At 47.3% G+C, this 26,809-nt stretch overlaps 1 protein-coding gene across 3 annotated transcripts in view; it reads left to right on the top strand.

The window, feature by feature from the left end:
* The window catches only part of CAMSAP1 (calmodulin regulated spectrin associated protein 1), a 94,470-nt gene that overhangs the window by 6,886 nt on the left and 60,775 nt on the right, over nt 1–26,809 (top strand). For all 3 annotated transcript variants that reach the window (XM_032165623.1, XM_058445161.1, XM_058445162.1), the window contains exons 2-3: nt 17,439–17,701; nt 18,719–18,880. In XM_032165623.1, the coding sequence (XP_032021514.1) occupies nt 17,439–17,701; nt 18,719–18,880 (425 nt within the window). The remainder of the gene's footprint in view (nt 1–17,438; nt 17,702–18,718; nt 18,881–26,809) is intronic.

Below are 26,809 nucleotides of genomic sequence, written 5' to 3'. Positions count from 1 at the left end.
TTGGCTCACTGCAAGCTCTGCCTCCCGGGATCACACCATTCTCCTGCCTTGGCCTCCTGAGTAGCTGGGATTACAGGCGCCCGCCACAACGCCCGGCTTATTTTTTGTATTTTTTTAGTAGAGACGGGGTTTCACCGTGTTAGCTGGGATGGTCTCGATCTCCTGACCTCGTGATCTGCCCACCTCAGCCTCCCAAAGTACTGGGATTACAGGCATGAGCCACCGCGCCCGGCCCTCTTTTTCTTAGAGTGGTTTACTATTCCCCAGTCACTCTTCTCCCATCACTTCAAACTCAACTAGTCAAAATTAAACTTATATCTGGGGGTGGAGTGTGGTGGCTCACACCTGAAATCTCAGCACTTTGGGAGGCTGAGGTGGGAGGATTGCTTGAGCCCAGGAGATTGAGACCAGCCTGGGCAACAGAGTGAGACTCCGTCTCTACAAAGAACATAAAAATTAGTTGGGCATGGTGGTGCACGCCTGTGGTCCCAGTTACATGGGAGGCTGAGGTGGGAAGATCAGTTGAGCCCAGGAGATGGAGGCTGCAGAGAGCCATAATTGTGACACTGCACTTCGGCTTGGGTAACAGAGCAAGATGCTGTCTCAAAAAAAATTAAACTTACATGAGTTCAGTTGGGTATTACATTGTGAACTGTGGGGCCCTTCGTATCCTTTTCAGGCCTCCTGTAGCAATGGAAGTATCTGCATATGCAGAGACCCATAATGACTGGCTGAGGAGGCTGGCTCTCTAAAGGGCAGATGCTACTGGCAGAACAGGGGAGGAGTAGAGGGAGGGAGACTCCCCTGAGGGAATCTGGAATGTTGCATTAGAGTGAAAACTGAGTTTGTAGTCTAGGTGTGTGAGAATCAGATGGAGGTAAGGGAATGAATTAAGAGAAGCAAAGACAATAGGGGTAAGTGGAAGGAGTGCGTGATGTGCACACGATGTGGGAAAGGCTGGTGGCCTCATGGGGGTAGTGGCTGCAGAGTCGGAAGGCAAAATTAGACTGGAAAAAGTGCTGAGGCCACAGCGTAGAATGCTTTGAGTGGCTGATTGGTAGATTGGGGATTTGCTCTGTGAGAATTGGGGAACCACTGAAGGTTTCTGAGGAGGGGAGAGATGTATGAAATCTGAGCTTTTCAGAGAAGTCCCTGCCAGGATACAATGGTTAATGCCCATTGTAAGGTATAAGGTGAAGACTTTTGTTTTGGACTTTTTTTTTTTTTAATAGAGACAAGTTCTGCCAGGGATGGTCTCGAACTCCTGGGCTCGGGAGTTCCTCCTGTCTTGGCCTCCCAAAGTGCTGGGATTACAGGTGTGAGCCACCGCACCCGGACATTTTGGACCTTTGAGAGAACCACTTTTATCGAGGTGTGATTTACATCTGGTAAAGCATACACGTTTTAAGAGTGTAGTTTGAGGAATTTAAACCACTGTGACCACAACCACAATCAAGACAGAGCATTCTCATTACCTCCCCAGTTTCCTTTGTGCCCCTGCCCGGCGGGACCCACCCAGGGCTTCACTGCTCTGCTCTGTTACTGTAGATGAGTTTACTGTGTGCATCTAATCTGGCTTCTTTCACTTAGCATAGTATTTTTGAAATTCATGTTGTGTAGATCTTTTTTGCTTAGTAATAATATTCCATGGTATGGTTAGCTCACGTTTTAGATCTCCATTCATCTGTTGGTGATTATCTGGGGGCATTTCCAGCTTTTGGCTATTATGAATAGAGCTTCTGTGAACATTCATCTATGTGGACAGATGTTTTCATTTATCTTAAACAGCTGTGCTTGGGATTACTGGGTAATAATAAGATACATATGTGTAACTTTGTAAGAAAGTGCCCAGTTGTTTTCCAAAGTGACATACATAAATTTGGCCAGCAGCGTATGTGAATTCCAGTTGCGTTGCATCCTTGCCAACACTTGATGATGTCAGTCTTTTTGATTTTAGTTATTTAAGTAGGTGGGTTGTATCTCACCGTAATTTTTGTATGCATTTCCCTGATGACTAATGATGAGCATTTTTATATGCTTATTGGCCATTCGAGTACCTTTTTCTATGAAGTATCTTAAAATCCTTGGCTAATTTAAAAAAATTAAATTTTAGTTTTGAGTTAATTGTGTATATATATATTTTTCTTTAAACAATTTTTATTTTTGTAGAAATGGGCTCTCACTGTGTTGCCCAGACTAGTTTGGAGCTTCTGGACTCAAGTGATTCTTCCACCTCAGCCTCCCAAAGTGCTAGGATTACAGGCGGGAGCCACCATGCCTGGCCAGTTGGAAACAGTTGTATGTTAACATGCATTTTAAAGAAATACTATACAGAGATCCTTGGTACTCTTTACTCAGTTTCCGTAATGATGACTTCTTCTAAAATTGTAGCATAATATTACACCAGGATATTGACTTTTATCTAATCCAGGTACAGATCATTCCATCCCACAAGGACCTCTTCTGTTGCCCTTTCCTAGCCACACCTGTCTCCTTCCCTTCTGCTTCCTTTGGGTTTATTTTGCTCTTCTTTTTCTAGTTTCTTGAGCTAGGAACTCGTATTACTGATTTGAGACCTTTCCTCTTTTCTGATGTAAGGCTCTAGTGCTGTAAATTTCCCACTTAGTACTGCCACATCTGCATCTCACATATATGTTGTATTTTCATTTTCATTCAGTTCCAGGTATTTTTAAAAAATTTCCTTTGATAACTACTTCTTTGACTCATTCTCTTAGTCCATTTGGGCTGCTATAACGAAATATAGTAGTCCCCTGTTATCAGCAACCTTTGGTCAACTGTGGCCTGAATATATTACATGGAAAATTTAGAAATAATTCTAAGTTTTAAATTGCATGCTGTTCTGAGTAGCATGATGAAGTCTCATGCCATCTTGCCTGGTACGTGACTCGTCCCTTTGTCCAGCATGTCCACGCTGTATATGCTGTCTTTGTAAGTCATTGATATCATCTGCTTCTGACATCCCACCGTGGATGTCGTCATGGCTTGATGACCCAGGATCTACCCAAGCAGGTAGTCCTCTGTCTGACCTATTGTCAGAAGGTTGGGAGTAGCCTAAAGCTAGGTCACTACTACGCCTAATGTCACTCACCTCACTTCATCTCCTCATGTAGGCGTTTTCTCCTCACACATCCTCATAAGAAGTGTGAGTAGAGTACAGTAAGTTGTATTGAGGGCCAGGCGTGGTGGCTCACACCCGTAATCCAAGCACTTTGGGAAGCCGAGGTAGGAGGATTGCTTGAGTCTAGGAATTTGAGACCAGCCTGGGCAACATAGCAAGACCTAGTCTCTACATTCAAAAAAAGAATTAGCTGGGCATGGTGGCTGTGCACCTGTAGTCCCAGCTACTCAGGAGGCTGAGGTGGGAGGATCGTTTGAGTCGAGATTTGAGATTACGGTGAGCTATAATTGTACCACTGCACTCCAGCCTGGGCAACAGAGTGAGACCCTGTCTCAAAAAACCTTTTGTGTGTAGGAAAGTATAGTGCTGAGCCCTATATGTATATATTTTGTTTCTGGAATCCCCTGAGGGTCTTGGAGCTTATCCCTTGGGGATAAGAGGGGACAGCTGTACTTTTGAGTAATTTATAAATGACAGAAATTGATTGTTCATGGTTCTGGAGGCTAAGGAGTTCAAGATTAAGGTGCCAACAGATTTGGTGTCTGGTGAGGGCCTGTTCCTCATAAATGGCACCTTCTGGGTGTCCTCATATGGCAGAAGGGGACAGGCTCCCTCAAGCCTCCTTAGTCGCGTTCATGAGGGTAGGGCCCTTGTGACCTATTCACCCCTGAAAGGCGCCACCTCTCGCCACTGCCACATTGGGGATTAGGTTGCAGTGTGAATTTTGCGGGGACAGAAAACACTCCTCAATGATTTCAAACTCTTAAATTTTCAAGTGTTCAGAGATTTTCCTGTTTTGTCTTATGTATTTCCCATATGATTTCATTAAGATAACCTAATTTGATTTCTTTTCTTTTATACTTGTTAAGGTTTGTCTTGTGGCCTACGATATGGTCTCTTTTAGTGAATGTTTCATGGGCATTTGGAAAAAAATGAGTATTCTGCTATTATTTGGTGGAGTGTTCTATCAGTTGTATTCTGCTAGTTGGTTGTGTTCCGATTTGTATCTTTGTTGATTTTATGTCTAGTAATTCTGTCTAGGGGGTGTTGAAGTCCCTAGCTATACTTGGAGATTTGTCTGTTCCTCTTTTTAGCTGTGTCAACTTTTTTCTTGTACTTTGAGGCTTTATAGTTTGGTGCATGAACTTTCAGGATTTTAAGGTCTTTCTGGTAGATTGATCCTTTTATCATTATGTAATGTCCCTTTTTGCCTCTCGTAATTTTTCTACTTTATTAATGTAGTTCTTTTTTTTTAAAGTGTTTGAATGGCATATCTTTTTTCCCTCCTTTTAGTTTTTAACCTACTTAAGTTGTTGAATTTGAAGTGTATTTCTTGTAAAGAGCATGTAATGATGTTATGTTTTTTAATCTACCCTCTACCAGTCTGTCTTTTGATTGGTGTATTTAGAGTATTTACATTTACTAATAACATTATATTGTTAACAATTAGTACTGATAACGTTAGGACTTGAGTCTGACATTTTATTGTTTGTTTTCTGTTTGTTTCCTCTGTTTCTTGTTCCTGTTTCTCTTCTCTTGACTTCTTATTGGTTAATTGACCATTTTTTAGGATTTTTTCTAGATTTATTTATATTGTTTTTGGGTTTATCTCTGTATAATTTCTTAGTGATTGCTCTGGGTATTATGGTATACTTATGTGACTTACAACAGTTTACTGATATCCTTATTTTACTGTTTTCAGTGAAATGTGGAAACCTTTTTTCCATTTAGCCACTCTTACTCTCTCCACTTTTAAATACCACTGTCTTGACCATCTGACAGTGTTATAATTTTTGTCATCGTATATAATTTAAAAAACTCAGAAGGAGGGTAGTCTGTTGTATTTACTCATTACTCATGTCTCTCCATTTTTTCTTCCTGGTCCTCCAAGATTCCTTATTTTCTTGCTGTTTGGACAGCTTCCTTTAGCCATTCTTTAAGGTTTGACAGATTATTTTATTTTCCTTCACCAGAAAACATCTTTATTTCCTCTTCATTTTTTCAAGGATAGTCTTGCTGGATATGGAATTTGTGGTTGATTGACAGTTCTTTTCCTTCAGCACTTGAAAACTGTGCCACTTCCCTCTGGCCTCCATAGCTTCAGGTGAGAAGTCTTTGGAGCTGGTGTTCCTTTGTATGTATCGTACCATTCCCCTTTGGCTGCTTCAAAATATTTTGTCTAGTTTTAGAAGTTTAGTCATGATGTGTCCTGGTGTGGATTTCTTTAGGTTTATCTTTTTTGGAGTTCACTCAGTTTCTTAAAACATTTCATTCATTCGTGTCATTCAATATGTTTGGGAAGATTTTCTGTCTCTATGTTGCTCTTTCTCCTCTTTGATCTGGGCTCCGGTGATAGAACCCTTGGATCTTTTGCTATTCTCCCACCGGTCTTGGAGGCTCTGTTCTTCTTTTCTCCATTGCATTTTCTGCCTGTTGTTCAGATTGGGTAAGTTCTCTTGATCTGACTGCAAGGTCAATGATTCTGTCTTCTGTCATCTCAACTATTGCTGAGCCCATCCAGTGAGTTTTAAAATATCTGTTACTATATTTTCCAGTTCTTCATTTGGCTCTCATTACCAAAATTTTCTAGTTTTGTTTCAGGAGAATTTGTGATTACTTGGGAGTGATTTCATGCCAGTTGCTTTAAAATCCTTGTCAGATAGTTCCAACATTTGATTTATCATGGTGTTTGTGCCAGTTCATCGTCCTCTGATGAAAGTTATTTCTGATGGCTTCCTGATCATTTTGGCTATTTTGTTAGGAAACTCTGGGTACTGGTTTTATTTTAGCAGTAGTCACCTTGTTGAGGTTTTGCATGCAGGCCTGTCCTACTTTTGTGACTGTGGTTCTGGTGATAGTCTGACCTTCGTAGCCTTTGTGGTGCTGTTTCAGTCGCTTGACTTAGTCTCTCCCCTGGGGCTCCCATGGGTCCCTGCTGATGTTGCTCGAGGGCAGAAGGAGCTCCCTAGGCTGGGTAGCATGCTGCTTCTGGATGGACATGGGAGTCTCTGCGCACAGGACCAAGAGCTTCCCAGACTGGGTGTTTGTTTTATACCCCTGCCTCTGAGGGGTGGAACATCTCAGCATCACCGTCAGGTGTGTGGAGTGTGGCTCCTGTGCCGGTGTCCGCCCCTGCCCTCGGATGGCTTCCCTCAGTGGGGAGAGGAGTCCCATGACCAGTGGGGAAGGAGAGTGCCTCCTAGGCCAGGTGCTGGTGATGGTGGTCCCACTTGCTGGATTCCCTTGGTGCAGGGTGTGTCTAGTTTGTGGGAGGGGTGTCTCAGGTCCGCCTGATGGGGAAGGAGAGTGCTTCTGGGCTGAGTGATCTCTTGCTGATGTCCCTGCCTGCTGATGGTTAGTCGGGCTTGGGCTCACCTGGTGTGGTAGGTGGGACTCCCACTCCATCCAGGGCAGAATAAGTGTACCTGGGTTGCCTCTGTTGCTAGGCAGGGAGTCAGGAAGCCCAGGCCTGGGTCACCTCCTGTTGGGTGGGGGTCATAAGAACACCCTGTTGCTGTGTTGCTCCTCCAGTCCTGAGGCCCCAAGCCAGTTTGCCTTCCTCTTCCACCTTTCAGAGTCCTCCTTTGTCTCTTGGGTTCTCTCCAGGGTTTATGGTTGTGCTTAGAGGAGAGGAGCGGGGAGAGACAAGTCTGTGCCATTTTGTCCTGGCCAGAAATTCCTTCTGGCTGCTTGAAAAATTGTCGCTTTGTCTTTGGATTTCGTCAGTATTACTGTGAGTTCTTTGGTCTGTAGGTGTCTTTTTTTGAATCCTGCTGGCATTTTGTAGTGCTTCTTGAGACTACGGTTTCATGAGTTTTACAAGTATTGGAAGATTCTCATCCATTATATGTTTACTGTTTCTGCCCCGTTTTTTCTTCTCCTTTCTGGGCCTCCAATTACATTTCAGTGGCACAGTGTATGTTATTTCTGTCGCATTGTTCTTGACTCAGGATGCTTTAATTCTCTTATCTGTATCTAATCTGCTCATCAGCCCATTGTATAAATTTAGTTACTGTGTTTTTCTGTTCTACAACCTTCTTTTGTTTTCTTTTCCTTTTTTCCTTTCTCCTTTCCTTTTCTTCTCTTTTCTTTCTTCCTGCCTTTTCTTCTTTTCTTTCTTTTTTTTATCTCTCTCCTTTCGTCTCTCTTCTCTCTTCTTTTCTTCTTTCACTGTCCTCCTCTCTCCTTCTCTTCTCTCTTCTCTTCTTTTCTTCTTTCGACGGGATCTCATTCTGTCTCCCAGGCTGGAGTGCAGTGGTGCATTCATGGCTCACTGTAGCCTGGAACTCCTGGGCTCAAGTGATCCTCCAGCCGCAGCTTCTTGAGGAGCAGGGACTACAGGCAGGTTCTACTTTGCCTGCCTAATTTTTAAAACTTTTTGTAGAGATAGGGTCTCACCATGTTGCCTAGGCTGGTCTCAAACTGCTGAACTCAAATGATCCTCCTACCTTGGCCTCTCAAAGTGTTGAGGTTATGGATGTGAGCCACTGTGCCCAGCCTAGAATTTCTGATTTGTTCTTTTTTTTTTTTTTTTTTTTTTTTTTTTTTTTTTTTTTTTTTTGAGACAGAGTCTTGCTCTGTCGCCCAGGCTGGAATGCAATGGTGTGATCTTGGCTTACTGCAACCTCTGCTTCCTGGGTTCAAGAGATTCTCCTGCCTCAGCCTCCCAAGTAGCTGGGATTACAGGCACATGCCACCATGCCTGGCTAATTTTTGTGTTTTTAGTAGAGACGGGGTTTCACCACGTTGGCCAGGATGGTCTTGAACTCCTGACCTTGTGATCCACCCGCCTCAGCCTCCCAAAGTGCTGGGATTACAGGCATGAGCCATTGCACCTGGCCATGATTTGTTGTTTTTTGAAAAAATTTATTTATAGAGATGGGATCTTGCCATGTTGCCCAGGCTGGTCTCCTGGGCTCAAGTGATGCACCTGCCTTAGCTTTCCAAAGTGCTGGGATTCCAGGTGTGAGCCACCACACCCAGCCTATTTTGTTCTTTTTCTAATCTGTCAAGTTCGTTTTTCTTCTTCTTTTGATTTTTTGTAATTTCCACTTTTCTGTCCAAAATTTTAATCGTGTCTTTTTTGTTGCTATTGTTTGAAGCATGGTAACTGAAAGTCTATGGCTGGTACCTCAAGTTTTAGGGTCCTGCAGGCCTGTTTCGTCACCTTTGGTCTTCAGCAGTTTATTATGAACTATGTCTGCACATGGTTTTCTTTGAGTTTATTCTGTTTGGGGTTTTCTAGGCTTCCTGAGCCTGTAAATTGGTGTCTTTCACCAGATTTGGGGAGATTTGGGCCATACTTATTCATATACTTTTTTGCATCAACCTTTTCTCTACCGACACAGTGTTGGAACTTTTGACATCATCTCATACTTCAAGACTTGCCATTTTATCCCATCAGTTTCTTCTCTCTGTTCTTCAGATTGGATTCTTTCTATTGATCTATTTTCAGATTCACTGACTCGTCACTCTGTCATTGCCATTCTGTTGAGCGCATCCAGTGAATTTCATGTTGCCATTGTACTTTTTAGTCCTGAAATTTTCGTTCTAGTTTTTAATTTCTCTGCTGAGAACTCTATTTTTTCATATATTTTAAGAGAGTGTAGCTTTACCTCATGGAACTTATAATAGCTGTTTTAAAGTCTTTGATAACTAACATCTGGGTCATTTTGGGGTTGTCCTCTGTTGGTTGTCTTTTCCTTTGAAAATTGGTCACATTTTCCTGGTTCTTTGTTGAATGATTATGGATTGGGCTCTGGACATTTTGAACATCGTGCTGTGAGACTGGTTTCTGGGTCCTGTTAAAGTCCTTTGGATAATGTTGATTTTGTTTTGCAGCTGGGTTGCAATAAACCCCATTGGGTTCAGCCCAGGAGTCCATTTTGCTGTCATGGGTGGTGGCTGCGGTGTTGGTTCAGCTTTCACAGCTTTTGCCTGTGGCCCCTGGCCTGCCCAAGGCACACACAGCTCAGGAGTAAGCCCAGATTGTGCAGGCTCATACACGTCTCTGGGGATCCCTCTCCAGCCCTCCTTTTGTGAATTCCCTCCACACTTTCTGGCTCCGAGGAACCTTATTCCTCAGCCTCTGCCTAGAAAGATGGGCTTTCCTCCTTCCTCACCCCGTGCCTAGGCTTCCCTGTTCCGCTGCTCATGCTGCCACTGCACAGCTCTGTGACTGCAGCCAGCTGGGTCAGGCTGGGAGAGAAAAGTGGGAGCCCTCAGGATTCCCCCTCCAGCTTGTAGGGGCCCCTTTTCCTGGTCCTCTGGCCAGAGAAAGACAGGGTTTCTCTCTGAGCCTGGCTGTCTGGGGCTGCCCTCAGGTCCAGCCAGGGCAGGAAAGAGAAAACGAACCTGAGGAGTCCCGTTTTGGGTTCCTTCTTCAGGATGGACCCTCCTCCCCAGTGTGCCTGCTGCGGCTGACTTTCTAGAGTCCTTAGGTAGGTGTTTGTCTTTTGTCCAGAGTTTTTAGCTGTCGTCAGCGGGAGAGAGGGGCTGTCTTGGACTGTCTTCATCTTGGCAGGCTTCAGGAGTCTGGGAGCTTGCTTCTGTTACTGTTTCTGCTGGCTTTTGCTCATGATGTCTTGTCATTTTGCTTAACTGACCATTGTATGTGAAAGATTTTGGAAATAATCTGAGGCCTAAGATGCCATCTTTTCCCAGGGGGGTGTCCGTTGGCCTCCAGCAGTCCCTTGGAGACAGGAACAGATCTGGTAACCCCACATGAGGCCCTGGTGGAGGTGCCTCAGAGCCGCACTCTAGTCTCCTGAGGCTGCGTTGCTTCACGTTCACTCCTACTCCTGGGTGCAGCCCTTCAGGTTTCCCACCCAGAGTATGTGGTAGGCGTCATTGGACAGGCCCTAGAGTCCAGATTTTGTCCTTAGAAAGGTGCGGTGCCAGAAACACGGCCTGCCATCCTTACCACCTCTCCTGGCACGGACAGCTCTTCCCGCGCTCCCTCAGGGGGAAACCGCGGTCTGGGAAGAGGGGTGGGTTCTCTGGATTACGTCTTCTGCCTGAACTTGGCCTGGTGATTCTTCACCACCCGGTTGGCCAGCCAGAGCCTCCCGCAGGTGTGAATTGTGTGTGTGGAGCCTCTGCGGGTGTGAGTTATATGTGTGTAGCCTCCCGCAGGTGTGGATTGTGTGTGCGGAGGCTCTGTGGGTGTGAGCCGTATGTGTGTGGAGCATTCCACGAGTGTGAGTTGTGCATGCGGAGCCTCCATGGGTGTGGGTTGGGCATGCGGAGCCTCTGCGGGTGTGAGCTGTGTGCACTGTCCTACTGTGTCTGCCACGGGGGCTTACTGGCCTAGGGCGGGGTCCACTGTGCCTGGAAGGAGGCTCCCTCCCATCCCACCCCAGAGGCCTCCCATGCTCCTTTGCCCACGTTTGCTCCGTGCTCCCTTTCCAAGCTCAGGCTGTGCAGTTTGTGTTTCGGTTGCAGTGGCTGTGGCCCTTGGGAGCCTCGAGATTTCTTCGTGAGCTTGGGAGAGTGAGCTATGGGTGGGAGGTTACGGGGAGAGGACCTGGTACCAGCACCTTTCCTGCTGGGTCTCTGAGGTGTGAATGAGGATGGCCGGCCGGGCCTCAGGTGCAGAGCCTCTGGCCTTAGAGTTTGTGCTCCACTCTTACCATCCCATGCCCTCCCATGGCCTCTCAGAAGAGCTCAGGGGAAGGAGGAGGAGGGGCTATGAGGGTTGCCCCTTAGTGTCTTGTCTCCCGGCCCAGTGGGGTCACTGTCACTGCGCTCATGAGATGGCCCAGGGCGGCTGCTAGCAGGCAGGCTCTGCGGCTCCTCCAGCCTCTCCTCACTAGCACGTGGTCTCTGCTCTGGGCTTGGTCTCTCTCCACACTGGGGCTTCTCTTTGCTGGGAGTTCTCTGAGTTTCTGTGAGAGTTTTTGTTTCGTTCGGGCTTCTGCCTGTGCTTCTTGGAGCATTGTTCCACGGTCACTTTGAATTCCTTGTCAGACAGTCCCAACCTTGGGACGTTGCCTTTTCTCCTGGAAGTTGCAGGTTTTCCTGTGGGTCTTTCTTTTTTTTAAGGAGCTTTGGGTTGTGTGTTGGGCATTTGGAATATAGTATTTGGAGGCCACGGGTCCTGTTGGAAGCCTGAGGTGTTGGTTTTTGGTTTGTTGTAGCAGGTAGTCCACCCAGTTACGTCGAGACTGCATGCTCCGACCTGCGTCCTGGGGGCTACAGTTGAGCGTAGGTTTCATTTTCGGTCTTCGTCCTGCCGCTCTGGCTGGGCTATGGGCTGTGGCCCTCAGAGTGGCTGCCGTGCCACTGTAGTTGCTTCAGCAGTGGCCAGGACGTGACATACATTTAGAGGGTCTCCCTATCCAGCCCCCTCTTCTCTGGGACCCTCTCCCCTCTCTGAAGGTTCCTGAGGGTCTCCCTCCCTGGCCTTCTGGCTGGAAGCCAAGTCTGCACCTGAGCCTGGTGTGGCATGGCCAGGCCAGTGCCCTGTGGGGTGCGCGCTCGTCTGTGCACCTGGCGCTCCGCTGTCAAGGTGCAGTTTGTTACTGGTTGTCCCTGGGTGGGGGTCAGGTGGTCTTGGCCTTGTGGGGACCATTACATCAGCTTTTCTTACCCTTGTGTCTAGCCTCTCCAGGATGGAGCTGGGGCGTGGACTCCTGGTCGCTTTTACCTTGAGTTGGAATTATTTCCCTTGACTCCTTATGTCCAAACAGGAAGAGTATCCGCGTTTTCCAGGTGGAGACGCTCACAGCCACCTTTGGGGCCTCTGCGGAGGTGACTCTCTCAGTGTCAAATGCAGATAGCCAGGCCGCCCACGGGGACATTCTGGGAGAGTTGGTCTCAGCTCCCAGGTGGCTCAGACAAGCAACAGAGCAGAGACTCACTGTCCTGCACGTCTCAGGGCTGTGCCTGGCACTGCAGTGGCCTGGCCTTTCTTCCTGAGGCTGAGTTGGAGGCTACGGGAGTAGCTGGCTTTAGGTTGGGCAGTGGCCACAGTTGTGGCACCTGCCAGAGGGGTCTTTGCTCTGTGCTGCCGTGGAAGAGCTGGCGGTCGGTGTGGACACCTCCTCCCGAGCCCTGTGCAGGTGCCGCGGGAGGGCTGCATTCGACAGATGGCCACTTCCTCACCTGCCTTTTCATCCTCATTGCAGTAATAGCGACGGAAGGAATGACAGCTGAGACTCCCGTGTGCATCCACAGAGCTTATGCTTAGCTGGCGCAGGGCAGGAGATAGACCCTTTTGTTGTTCGGAACGGACAGGTAGGGGGCCGAGCCTCAGAGGGATCCAGTAAGAGGCCGAGCTGGGACTCTGGGCCAGGTGGCTGTGCTGGGCCCTGCCCTTGGGAGACCCCAGCGCTCCAACTCCTGCTCTCTGTCAGTTGCCACCCCTCTGAGTTCCTCCTGCACTTAGTGTTGACCCCACTTCCACTGCAGACTGGTTAGAGTCTTCTGACCCCTTCCCAGGGCCTTTCTGTGTGGCTCCCGCGGAGGCCTGCCCCACAGCAGTCCAGCAGCCACCGCGAATGCGTTGCTCATGGGTACTGACGTAGCAGTCCAAGGAGTGACAGTGCTGCCACCCTGACAGTGCCGTTGCCGACTCTGTCTCCAGTCTCCAAGGGCGCCTGCCCTGCCCGTGTCCTTGACTTTCACTCTGCCCCCTGTAGCTGCACTTCTCCCCACTTCCTCCAGGCTGGGCCCTCCCACTCAGCAGATGCCCTGCCTCCTGCTTAACGTAGTAAGACAAACTGCAGGTGCTGATGGGCCGCCCACCCCTTCCCTGCCTCTGTACCCTGACCCAGTGAAAGACACTGCCCTACCTTGGCCCTGCATCCCTCCCCTCCGCCTCCCGAGGGGCCTCCTTTCTCAGGAGCAGCCTCCTCCTCTTCAGCCTCTGCCATTGATAGGGTTTTCTTTCATCAACATTTCTCCAATCCTTAAAGCAGACACATCTTTTTTCGCCACAATTTCCCCTCAGACCAGAGGCACAATTCCCACTGTTCTCACTTCCTTCCTTCTGTGCCTGTGGCTGTCTCTTCACCAGTTCTCAGAATGCTCTTCCCGAGGCTGCCAGCTGAGTCCGGCGGGCTCTGTGGTCTTCATGCGTGCATCCTTCTCAGCCTTCCTTGGTGCTCGCTGCCCCTTCAAAACCTCCTCTGGCCTCAGCAGCACCATGTTCTGGCCCCGCCCCACTCTCTGTTCGCATGTCCGTTTCTTTGGCTTCTCTCCCGATGTCTGTCCCGTGGGCTGGGTGTCCTCAGGTTGCCTTGACCAGCTTCTCCCACCGCGCCCGGCTCTCACTGGATGACTCGTCCCCCTGGGCATCGATGGCTGTGTATATGTAATGGGTTCCAAAGCACGTCTCCAGCTGGTCCCTTTACTCTTGCGCTTCCAGTCTCTACGCCTCTCCATTGGAAAGCTCCCCTTGGGTCCCACAGGCTCATCTCTCCTGTCCCTGACTGCCCTCCTTCTCCACGCTACTGGTTTCCTGTATTAGGAAAAGGGACTGTCCTGCTCCAGGCTGGCAGGAATTATAAGTCTGGTGTCTTTGTTGTATGGCATCAGGCACAGGCCTGCTGCTCACGCCTCCTGGGCAGTGGTGCCCCTCCCCGGGGCTGCCTGCCTGTGTCAGCCTCCATTGTCACTCTTGGCGGTGACCACAGCGGCCTCCTGGGTCCACGCTCATTCTCCACTCTTGTTTACGGGGACCTCTAGCAGATGGGGTCTCCTTGTCCTCTGGCTTGTCTGACCCCTTACTTGACGTGGTCTCGTTCCATTCCTCGTGTGCCCGCCTAAGCCTGTCTCTCTCTGCTGACAGATGCCACAGGGTCCAGTTCCTCCTAGTGCAGGCACGCACAAGAGCCTGGTGAGTTAATGAATGAAACATCCAGTTTGCCTCTTCTGTGCAATTCTGAACTGCTGTCATTTGCTAAAATTCTCTTAACAGGGTCATTTTCATGTTTTCCTCTAGCTCTCTCCTACCCACCCCCCTACTGGCTGCTTCCTTCCCTAAGAAACTTCTCCATCTGCACATCCCACTGCCCCACTGCCCCACTCCTCAGTGCGGGACTGGTGTCTCCTGCACCCCAGTCCCCCAGCACTCATCCTGTGTGACACCCTCCACATTGCGTGGAAATTACCTGTTGACTTTTCAGTTGTCTTACGAGGCTCAGCCTGAGGACAGTGACTTTATTTCTTCCTGTTTGACTCCCTGGCATTTTTGTACATTTTCTGGCTCACATGGGTACTTAATAATTGTCGAATGAATGTGTATTAATTCTAACAGTCTTACTGGTTTGTAGAAAAAACAAAAAGAAACTATTAGAAATACATTGAAGGCATTACAAAGTTTTTTTTTTTTTTTTAGTAGGTATTGATTTTGATAGAACGTTAAACGTTCTAGAACTGTGCACATCCAGCTCTCGCAGTAGTTGCCTTCACTGAAGCCGGTTACTCATGGACGAGTTCAGTGTCTGAGGGTGGAACTGCCACGGCAGGGCCATGGAGGAGCGTGGCCACTGTCACCCAGTTGGGGGTCCGGCCAGGGTCTTCCTTAGGTCGGATGGGAAGGAGTAACATACAGTTAGGAGGGCTTCGCCAGTGTGAAGCTTGTATCTTTAGTAAGTGCGTCATTTTCCTTTAACTCTCATTTTCCTGCATCTGAAATTTAAGTGAATTAGTTGTGTTATGCATATTCATATATGATTCAAAAAGGTGATTATATGAATCACTTTTTATTGATTAATTTTAAAAGTGGGTCACCCTGTGGCAAACGTTTCTACTTGGTAGATTGTAAAAGAGAAACTTAAATCAGAGCCATGTTGCTTTTTCCAGTCTGGCCAGGTTTCTGCATCTGTGAGGTAGGCTCTGCCATTCTCTTTGGGGCTCACCCTGCTCCCATCTAATGCCAGCCCTCCACTTACGTGCCTGTCCCGTCTCCCACTCTGCACAGAGCCATCACTCTGAGGGGTCCCCCGGAGCCTTTCTCCTGAGCTGTGCCAGTTTCTGCTCTCCTAGGGGGATTGCATCACAGTTGTCTAAGTGGGAGGAGAGGGTGGCTTGGACCAGGCCGGTTAGGCTCGAGGTGCCCCCAGATATCTACATGGAGATGTCAGATAGGCAGTTCAGGGAAGTGGTCAGGGCCAGAAATGTACATTTGGGGATGACTGTGTGTCTGTGGTATTTCTAGCCGTGAGACTGAATTAGGTCATTAGGGAGGAGTGAGATAGGAAGTGCCCCTTCCAATATTTGGAGAAATCAGGGGCAGCTGGCCCAGGAGATGGGGATGGAGCAGGCAGCGAGATGGGAGGACAGAGGCCAGGCACCTTGAAAGTCAGGAGAAAGGCAGCCCCCTCCAAGAGCCCTGACTAGGTGGGCCGCTGGTGTGGTCAGTTGAATAAGAGGAAGGCTGAGAGTGACTGTCGCATCTTTCCCCACAGCTGGTGTGAACTGCTGCAGACGTTGTCAGGTTATGGGATCCCTCGCTCAGTGCCCTCCCCTGACGTCCCTCCACGGCCCAGGGGTGCACACTCCACAGGCCGCCTGTCTGTCCCTGGCCACCTTGCTCTTGTTTCCTGGGACGTCTCACATCCCGGCGTGTGCGGGGTGGCTCTGTGCTCACCTTTGCAGGTCAGCTTTCCTTGAGCAGTTTGTAAGGAAAGCAGAAGTCTTCCTGCTGTGCTTGGCATTGGGGCCTGTTCCTTGTGTTACTGCTGTGCTGTGTTGTATTTCTAAAGTTCCAATGATTTCAGATTAGGGGGCTACTCGATGTGGTCAGCAAGTATAGGATTTGAGTCTGTTAACGTCCACTAAGCCAGCCTTCCATAGCTGGAGCCCTGGCCGCCCCTGGGTTACCATGGTGACCTAATCATTGTGTACAACGGTGCTTAAAACAAAAATGCTGTGTAAACGGTGACTGCTGCCATTTAGAAATAAACAGCTGTGAGGTGCTCAGATTGTGGGGAAATGACCAGACTCCACGGGACCATAATGAAGTGACTAAGGGCTCAGGAAAATAGTGAAGGAAGCCAGAAGAGATGGCAGCAGAGAGAGAGGGGTGCTGTGGGGAACCATCACCGCAGCTGGTTCTTTCCCTGGGGAGGAGCTTAGGAGAGCTTGGCTCAGAGCACAAGACAGGTTTGTTAGTGTCCCCGTGAATGTCTCTAGTGTTACTGGTTGAACGGTAGGAGTCAGTGGAGTTTCTTCATGAGCTGTTCTGTGGAGATGGTAGTCCTTTCTAAACTCTGTGGAGGTGGGAGTGTCTGCACCTCCTAACAGAGTGTTGGGCACGGGGAACGTTAAAGACCTGGGGGTCACATGTTTCCCAAATGCATCTGATGCAGACATCCCTCGTCCTCCGTCTTTAGTGGGACAGCTGTTGACGTCTTGTGAGACAGTGTGAGGGGCAGAGCGGCAGGGCTAGAAAAGTGGGTGAGGCCAGCCATGACACATTCGGTGTCCCGTGTGTATGCTGCTCCTGTGCTGTTTGTGTGGGAGGTGGCGTATGTTGCAGCCGGAAGTATACAGTAGGCTCTCTGGATCAGATTGTGTGGGTTCAGGCTGGTCTCTGCCTCCTGTGGCCTTGAGCAGGTCACTTACTTTCTCTGTGCCTCAGTTTCTCATTTGTAACGTGCGGATGGTAGTCCTCATTTGAGGGAACTGCAGTGGCAAGATTAAGTAGCGTGGTTCATGTCAAGAGTTTGATGCTGCCTGGACCAAAAATGGATAAAGGCTGATTGCTGCTGCTGCTGTGTCGTCATGGTTACAGTGGCACCACGCCTGCCTGGCTCCCTCTTCTGTAAAGACCATGGGTGTTCAGCCTCTGCTATCACTTCTGATTTTCATGTCAGAAAGAGGATGCTGGGCTCCCTCCCTGGGCTGATGCCGGCCGTGCTCACATGCCGTCTCCGCTGGTGTCACCAGGCGCTACATGGTCCTAGCCTGTGCTGGTTTCCCCTCAGCCCCATTAACACCCTCAGGGCTCCCATGTCTACCTTCTTACTGCTGTTCAGTTAGGGCAGTCATCTTTTGAGGTCACGGTGGTGGAGGTCACGAAATGATTTCAGTTGTCTGTGTTCACAGAGTAGTCTGAGATGCTACAGTTAGTTGCCTTTGTAAGTACAGAAGACAGTAGAATTGTTGAAAAGCCTGGAGCCTTTTCTTGTTGTTAGTTGCTCAATCAATCAATCAGTTATTTTTTTGAGACTTGGTCTCCCTGTGTTGCCCAGGCCGGAGTACAGTGGCAGTCATAGTTCACTGCAGCCTTGAACTCCTTCCTTTGGGTCTTGTGTGTGGCACTCACCTGGTCATCCCCTTCCTGTCTTAGATAACATCCCTGAGGACCTCAGAGACCCTTTCTACGTTGACCAGTATGAGCAGGAGCACATTAAGCCGCCTGTTATCAAGCTTCTCCTGTCCAGCGAGCTGTACTGCCGTGTCTGCAGCCTCATCCTGAAAGGGGACCAGGTGGCCGCCTTACAGGGACACCAGTCTGTCATCCAGGCCCTGTCCCGGAAAGGGATCTATGTGATGGAGAGTGATGACACCCCTGTGACAGAGTCCGACCTCAGTCGCGCACCCATAAAAATGGTGAGTGGTCTGCAGTGGCCGTCCCCAGGGGCCATCCTCTGGAGCCCTGGGCTCTTGTGTGGAGCACCTGGTGCATAGATGGTGTGAACACGGTGTGCAGCGAGATGGTGGAGACCCGTGCTTTTGCACACTGGCATTCCTTAGGAAACTGCATATCTTTTAAAGCACAAGACTGTTGTGGAGAATGGGGAAAAGAGAGCTTTCATTGAGCTCTTTTTCTCATTGGGAATGCTCTGTGAATGCTGAGATTGGAGTGAGGCCTGTTAATAAAAATACTCGAGGCAGACTTTTTACAGATGAGAAATGTAATTGTTGCGCCCATTCTGTTAGGTTGTTTCATGCATACTTTGTGCTAAAATAACTCAGTCTGCCTTTTTCTCCCCCAAGTATCCCACCCCCATCTTTCTCTGAAGGCTTGCTACTGGTGTGCCTTTTCCAGAGCGTTCTGGGTCAGGGCCATTCTCGGTGCCTCCTGCACTGCCTTTGGTTGCTCCCATGGCGTTCCCGGTGAGACCGCGGGTGCCGTGCGGTGGCTGAAGAGAGTGTTACTCCTGTCGTATGAGGAAGCTGCACTAAGGCGTGGTGCAGCTGTAGCAGGTAGAGCTCTGGACTAGGAGCCAGAGCCCTTTGGTGGGCAGTTGGCCTGGGGCAGGTCTCCCGTCTGCCATCCCACAACCACGACGTGGGAGGTGCACCGCCTTTCCTGGGAGTCCCACAGGGCTGTTGAGGAAATAAGAAATGACAGTGTGAGACAGTGCACTACGGGCCACAGGACTGGCCTGCCTGCCTGAGAACGGACTCCTGGTTCCTAACGGTCTTGAGGCTTGGCCAGAAATGCCAGGCTTGAAATAGTGATGGTGAGGGGGAGGCAGATCTCAAATCTGAGTATCTCTTCAGACAGAAAGGGCGAGGGATGAAGAAATTAGGCCAGGATTCTGAGTATGAGCAGGTTCCCTGCATCAGAACCTGGTAAGAGGGGTGGGTTTGAGGGATTACAGCTGCTGCCTCTGCTCCTAGAGTGCCCACATGGCGATGGTGGACGCCCTGATGATGGCCTACACTGTGGAGATGATCAGCATCGAGAAGGTGGTGGCCAGTGTCAAGCGCTTCTCAACGTTCAGTGCCTCGAAAGAACTTCCGTACGACCTCGAGGACGCCATGGTGTTCTGGATCAACAAGGTGAGTGCCGTGCCTAGATGTGGTGTGTGACTCTGCTCCTGTGGCTGGTCTCCTTTTCACTTGAGAGCCAGCACACTGTCTGTCATGCTGAGACCCAGCCCTTCATTTGGGACGAGTCATATTTTGTGTCCAGAAATGTGTCTGCTGTAGTTAAAAAGAAGCAAAGCAAGCAGGCGTTTCTCCCGCAGGCTGAGAGTAGAGGGTGATGAATTTATATGTGAAAACGCAGCACATGTCGGTGCTTTAAGTGCCTTAAAAAATTTTTTTTTTGAGAGAGGGTCTCACTCTGTTCCCCAGGCTGGAGTACAGTGGCACGATCATGGCTCACTGCAGCCTTGACCTCCCAGGCTCCAAGTGATCCTCCCGCCTCAGCCCCCTGAGTAGCTGGGATCAGAGGCAGGTGCTACTATGCTTGGCTAATTCATTTTTTATTTTTATTAGACAGGGAGTCTCACTGTGTTGCCCAGGCTGGTCTCGAACTCCCGGACTCAAACAGTCCTCCCTCCTTGACCTCCTAAAGTGCTGGGATTACAGGATGAGCCACCACACCTGGCCAGTGAATAATTTCTTTTTATTTTCATAGTATGCACCTATATGCAATAAAGGAGTTTATCAAAATGCCTTTAGAAGGCATTTTGATTATTAAGGAAAAATGGCATTTTCCCAAATGCTATTTTCTCCTTTTACATTTAGAAGCTTATAGTGTAATTTTAAATACAATATATGTAAAGAATGCTTATTTTTAGTAGTGTCTAATTATTTATAAGGTTACCTTACCAGAGCCTTTGGTTAGTAAGCATCCTGATATGCAGAAAGGTGTTTAAGTTTGCGCATTAACACAGCAAAGGAACTAGAAGGTTGTGTGGCCCCATGTGAGGCGATATTAGTGGGCCTGAATAAGAGGCTTACGCAGGATGGTTCTGGAGTTACTGATGGTTAGCTTGCACATGCAGAGCCAGGCCGGTGCTCCATCTGCTGGCTCCCTGGAAGGCCCCTCCGTCGCTGTGGCAGGCGGATCTTTGGCAGGCAGATGTTTGTGTTTTGACTTTTTCTAAGACAGTTGCCCTGCTCTTTAGCTGTTTTCCTACCTAAGCTTGGGGTTGGTGAACCAGGTGGATGGGCAGACTCCTTACGTTTCCTTATCCTGCGGTGAGGTAGGGACAGAAAGCCACAGGGTTTTCTAGGACTCACTGGAGCCTCCGGGCCCTAGTTCAGATTTGGGTGCCAGCTAGTACCATCTCTGCCCCACTCTGCCTCTGCCCATGAGGACGCCTCTTGGTGGCGAGTGCCATGTCTCACTCATCCCTGGCTCTCACCTGACAGCGTGCATGTGGGAAGTGCTTGCAAGAATTCTGTGGAAAATGGTGTTCAGGCCTAGTTCACATTTCCAGAGGAGCCTGAGCTTCGGGGACGCTCCTGTAATGCTAGCGGAAGCTTCCTGTGATCAGAAGTCAAATTTTAGCTTTTCTTTAATATCTTTTATTGATTTTTCCTCGTATTAGAAATGACGTAGTTACAGAAAATGTAGAAACTATGGATGAACAAAAAGAATAAAATGTAAATTACCCATAATCTTATCACCTATGAAAATGGTTAACATTTTGGTAAAAATTCCGATAGTTTTTCTTTATTTGTATGTGTTATATAGGCCTACAACACAGTGGGGAGCTTTACTGTGCTTTCTGTCGTAAGCCATGTTTCTACTTGGTACGGTACTGTGCAGTGAGTTTCTGCCCATTGGCCGGATATCTGATGCCAGCTGTTCCAGTGACTCCCCTGTGGCCCTTCTGTGATCTCGGTGTTGCTGGAGGTCCAGTTGTCTCCTCTCCATCTGTGCAGTAGTCTCTGTCCAGCCACGATGATTTCCCTCAGGCCACGTTCCTGCGAGGGGAATGGTGGTTCATATTTAAGGACTTTTTTTTTTGTTTGCTTGGTTTTTTTTGGCCAAATCTGATCCTAAAGATTGTAACATTTTCCTTTCTATTAGTTTGTGTAGGTGTCTTTTCCCATGTCTTCCCATATCTACACAGAAAAACGTAATTCTGGGTAAAATTGCAGATTCTGGGTAAGAGCATCTGTCTCTTACCCTCCTTCTCTGGTGAATCACTTGTTTGTTATCTTTGCCCGTATTTCTTTGGGCAGGAGGCTATGTTTCTTTTTCCCCTGCTTGGTCACGTTTCTCATTTGCTGTGCATTTATAAGTGACTTTTCAGGCCGTTGCTGGCCTCTGCGTTTCTGTGGACTTGGCAGATAAATAGAAGGTGGTCTTCTCGTAACCAGAGACATCATTTTCCTTCCATGCTATTCTCGTTTCTGCCTCCGAATTTTAAAGAAATACATTGTATTTCCGGCTCCTGACACCTCATTTGTGGACGTGATCTACTGAGGTAGGATTGTGACAAATGGCAATTACAGTGATTACAGTTCCCATGGCCCTCCACTCCCCTCCTCCTCATTCTCCTGTGGTTGCATTGACAGCTTTGGACACATTCACAGTCAGACTTGATGTTCCTGTGGTCAGGCACCCATTTTCACAGCTCATGTTGCTTTCCTTGTATGATGCTTTGTTTTTCCAGGAGTTAATACTTGCTTTAGTTTTCATGACCTTTTCTTTTTTCTCATGCATTATTTACATTTGTATTCAGTGTTTTCCATATTTTACTGTTTTCTTGCCATTTCCATATGAATTTAAGTTCCTTATGTTAGTGGTTTCTCCTTATGTGACTTTCTCCCGGGTGCGAGTCCTCAACGCAGGATGCGATGTCGGCTGAATGCTTCCAAAGCACCTTTTGCAGTGTGAATGCCCGGGTGTGTAGGAAGTGCGAGTTCCCCGAGCATCCTCTCTCACCCGCGCTGTGTTCCTAGGCCCTCTCCAGTGTGGGCTCTCAGATGCCTCACTGGCTTCGAGCTGTGCCCCAAAGCTTTCACTATACAGGTGGGTTTTCTCCCCATTGGAAATTGCTGCATGTTTAATAAGCTTGGGGCTCTTGGTACGATTTCCATAAGGGTGAGTTTTTTCTCCAGCATCAATTCTTTGATGCATAAGGTCTGAATTCCCTTTGGGCACAGGTACCATGTTTCCAAGATGCCTGCTGTGCGCGGGTGCGTTTGAGTGCAGATTTCAGCTTCTCACACCCACACCTGGGTCACTCCCTCCTTGGGTTTGGCTCTGTGTCGTCCTCTGCAGCACCTGTGGGGGAATGGCCATGTTCTGAGTTTCTCCTCCTCTGTGGCATCCCTCTGGAACTCTGTCCTGCCCCTGCCTGCATAGTTGCTGCCCCGGCCACCTGCATGTCTGCCATCCTGGACTTTCCTCCCTTCACCTCTGCTCCAGGCCGCTCACCCGCCTCCTCCTGGCCAGGGTCCCTACCTGGGTGCAGGAGCCTCCCTGCCGTCTGAGGAAAGGCTAATGCTGTGCATTTCCATGACCATTTCTGAGACAGTTTCTGAAGGAGCCTTCCTCCACCTTTCCTTGGTGATTGTGTAACTAGATGGAAGCGCTTTCCCCAGCTTGAGGGGGTTGCCCAGCTGTCTTCTCTCTTCCAGGCTGAGGAATCTGCTGGCATGCGGGTTCCCCATCCTGTGTGTGACCCGGATGACCTCACTCGGGATTTCCTCCTTCCTGGGTGCTCTGAAGTTTCACCATGAACCACCTTGCAGGGGCTCTTTTTATTTTTTATTGATGCCCAGCCAGTTGTTGTTGTCTCTTTCTCTTTTTTTTTTTGGAGACAGAGTCTCGTTCTGTGGCCCAGGCTGGAGGTGCAGTTGTGTCATTGCGGCTCACTGCAGCCTGACCTCCCAGGTTCAAGCAAGTATCCCTCCCCAGCCTCCTGAGTAGCTGGGACTACAGGCATGCACCACCGTGCCTGGCTGATTAAAAAAAAATCTTTTTAAATTAGAGACGGGGTCTCGCCATATTGCCCAGGCTAGTTTTGAACTACTGGGCTCAAGCAATTCTCCTGCCTTGGCCTCCCAAAATCGTGGGATTACAGGTGTGAGCCACCACTCTTGGCCTGTTTTTGTCTTTTTTTTAAAGACAGCTCTACTGAGATGTATTTTATATGAAGTCAGTGGATCTTTTTCCTTGAGTTTTGATAAGCAGTCATTTGTTTAGCATTCACCACAATCGGGGTAATGTTTCCATCACCCTAAACAAGCTCTTTCATGATCCTTTGCAGTTAATCCTCTGCCCCACAAATGCAGGTAACTACTCCTCTGCCTTCTTCACTGTGGATTAGTTTTGCTTTTTTTTTTTTAGGTTTTGATAAAAGTGAAACTGTGTGGTGTGTGCTCTTCTTGTGTTTGGCTTCTTTCCATGAACAAAGTGTTTCTGAGATTGACCTATGGCATTGCATCTGTCAGAAGTTCTGTTGGTGCTTGGTAGAGTTCCATCGTGTGCATATACCATGGTTCGTTTATCTGTCCACCTGTTGATGGACACTTGGGTTGTTTCCAGTTTTTGCCTATTTTGAATAAAGCTACTAGGGACATTTGTGTGCAGATATATTTTTATTTCTCTCTCTTTTTTTAGATGTGGTCTCACTCTGCCGCCCAGGCTACAGGGTAGTGGCAAGGTCTCGGCTCACTGCAACCTTCGCCTCCTGGGTTCAAGCGATTCTCTTGCCTCAGCCTCCCAAGTAGCTGAGATTACAGGCGCCCGCCACCACACCTGGCTAATTTTTGTGTTTTTAGTAGGCACGGGGTTTCACCATGTTGGCCAGGCTAGTCTTGAACTCCTGACCTCAGATGATCCACCCATCTCGGCCTCCCAAAGTGCTGGGATTACAGGTGTCAGCTACTGTGCCCAGCAATACTTTTATTTCTTTAAGTAAAAATTTAGGAGTAGAATCGCTGGGTCATGTGATAAGTATATATAACTTAATATAAGTATGTGTAAGTTCAGTCTTTAGAATAAACCGCCAAAATGTTTTCCAATGATTGTGCCATTGAGAACTCCCACTAGCAAGATAGAGTTCCAGCTGCTCTACACTTGGTATAGTCCGTCTTTTCTCTTTAGCCATTTGAGTGGATGTGTAACTGTCTCTCATTGTCGTTTTGATTTGTGTTTTCCTAATGGGTAAAGATGCTTGTCTACATTCTTTTATGAGGTGCTTTTTCAAATATTTTGCCCAATTTTTAACTGGGTTGTCTTACCAAGTTGCAAGAGTTTTTAGAAATGTATATATTTGGGAATCAAGGGCTTTGTCAGATGTATGTATCGTGAAGATCTTCTCCCAGGCCGGCTACCTTTTTGTTTCCTTAACAGTGTCTGTCCAAAAGCAAAGGTTGGCTGGGTGTGGTGGCTCACATCTGTAATCACAGCACTTTGGGAGGCCGAGGTGGGCAGATTGCCTGAGGTCAGGAGTTCAAGACCAGCTTGGCCAAAAGTGGTGAAACCCTGTCTGTACTGAAAATACAAACATTAGTCAGGCGTGATGGCAGGCGCCTGTAATCCCAGCTACTCGGGAGGCTGAGGCAGGAGAATCATTTGAACCAGGGAGGCAGAGGTTGCAGTGAGCTGAGAACATACCACTGCACTCTAGTCTGGACGACAGAGCAAGACTGTGTTTCAAAAAACAAGCAAAGGCTTTTAAAGTTTTCGTTGTAGCCCAGTTTATCAGTATTTCCTTTTATGCTTTGTCCTTTTGTGTCTTATAGAAGACATCTTTACCTACTCCAAGGCTGTGAGGAGTTTCTCCCGTGTTTTCTTCTAGAAGTTTTTTTGTTTTAGCTCTTACATTTGCCTCTGACCCACTTTGAGTTCATTTTTATGAATGATGTGAGGGAAGAGTTGAGGTTCATTTTTTTCTTCATATAGATAGCAGTTCTGAAACCATTTATGGAAGAGATTTTCCTTTCCTTATTGAATTACTTTGACAGCTTTGTTGACAATCAATAAACCACATATATGTGAGTCTGTTTCTGGATTCTATTCTGTTCCACTGATCTTTGTGTCTGGTTTATAGGAATACTTGAAATTGGACAATGTTAAGTCTTCCAGCCATATCCTTTGTGTTAAAAAATAATTGTTTTCAGCTGGGCGTGGTGGCTCATGCCTGTAATCTCAGCACTTTGGGAGGCTGAGGCGGGTGGGTCACTTGAGGTCAGGAGTTCAAGACCAGCCTGCCTAACATGGTGAAACTTCATCTCTACTTAAAATACAAAAAACTAGCCAGGCATGGTGGTGCATGCCTGTAATCCCAGCTACTCGGGAGGCTGAGACGGGAGAATCGCTTGAACCTGGGAAGCAGAAGTTGCAGTGAGCTGAGATCATGCCACTGCACTCCAGCCTGGGTTTTTACAAGAGTAAAACTCCGTGTCAAAAAAAAAATTGTTTTCACTATTCTATGTTCTTTGCATGCCTACCCTTAATTTTTGAATCAGCTTGTCAGCTTCTATAAGAACACTTGCTGGGGTTTTGATTGGGAATGCATTGAAGCTAGATGAATTTTGGGAGAATTGATAGGTTAATAATATTTCATATTCCAGCCCACACACATGCTTATATCTCTCCATTCTGTGTAGACTTAACAGCTTCACAGCTTCTCTCAGCCATGTTTTATGGTTTTTCAGGGTAACATTTTGTATATAGTTTAACTTTATTCTGTATCTTTTGTGTTTTGGATTCTATTGTAAATGGTGTTCTCCTAATTTCATTTTCCAGTTGTTTGTTACTAGTCTGTAGAAACGTAATTAATAATTTGTATATTGACTTTATATTTTGTGACCTTGCTAAACTTATTTATTCTAGTGGCATTGAGAAAATTCCTTAAGATTTTCTACGTACAAGATCACGTTGTCTGTATATAAAGTCATTTGTATTACTATTTAATATGTATGCTCTTTTTTAATTATAAAGGTGTTTTGTTTTTTGTTTTTTTTGCCTTACTGCACTGTTTAGTACCTCAGATAGAATATTGAATAGAATTGGTGAAAGAAGACATTTTTGCTTGTACTTCATCTTAGAGAATAAACATTTACTGTATTAACCATTGAAATGATGAATGTTGGTTGTAATTTTTTTCATAGATGCCCTTTATTAGGAGTTCCCTGCCCCTGTGCCCCCCCCTTTTTTTTGAGACAGGGTCTCACCCTGTGGCCCAGGCTGGAGTACAAGTGGTATGATCATAGCTCATTGTAGCCTCATTCTTCTGGGCTCAAGCAATCCTTCTGCCTCAGCCTGCTTCATAGCTGGGACTACAGGCACACAGCACCATGCCTGGCTAATTAAAAAAAAAAAATTTTGTAGAGGGGATTTTGCCACATTGCCCAGGCTGATCTTGAACTCCTGAGCTCAAAGGATCCACCCGCCTCGGCCTCCGTCGCCTGGCCAGGAGTTCCCTTCTATTTTAAGTTTGCTTAGGGTATTTTTTTCATGAATACATATTGAATTTTGTCAGATGCCTTTTCTGTATTTATTGAGATGATTATATGACTTTTCATTTTTAGTCTGTTGATACAATGAATTACATTAATTGATTTTCAAATGTTGAACCAGCCCTTCCATCCCCAGGACAAACACAAATTGTGTTTATTATTTATTTTATATATTGATGGATTCGATTTGCTAATATATTGTTGATGATTTTTGTGTCAATGTTCTTGGCAGATATTGGTCTCTAGTTTTTTTTCCTCATAATGTATTTCTCTTGTTTTGGTGTTGGGGTAATGTTGGGCTAAAAAAGTGAGTTGGGAAGTATTAAGGTAAAAGGAAAATAAATATTAAATTCACTGGTAAAGCAATCTGGGAGTGGAGTTTTCTTAGAAGATTTTAATTATGAATTTAATTTCTTTAAATATACATATGATAATAGATTTTCTATTTAGCATTGTGCCAGCTTTGGTAATTTGTGACTTTCAAGGGATTTGTCAGTTTTATTTAAGTAGTTGAATTTACTGGCATAAGGTTTATATTTCTTTATTTTCCTT

This window comes from Hylobates moloch, unplaced genomic scaffold (genome assembly GCF_009828535.3).
Source record: "Hylobates moloch isolate HMO894 unplaced genomic scaffold, HMol_V3 SCAFFOLD_10, whole genome shotgun sequence".
NCBI lineage: Eukaryota > Metazoa > Chordata > Mammalia > Primates > Hylobatidae > Hylobates > Hylobates moloch.
Note: the sequence above shows the minus strand (reverse complement) of the source record. Positions and strands in the feature narration are given on the sequence as shown.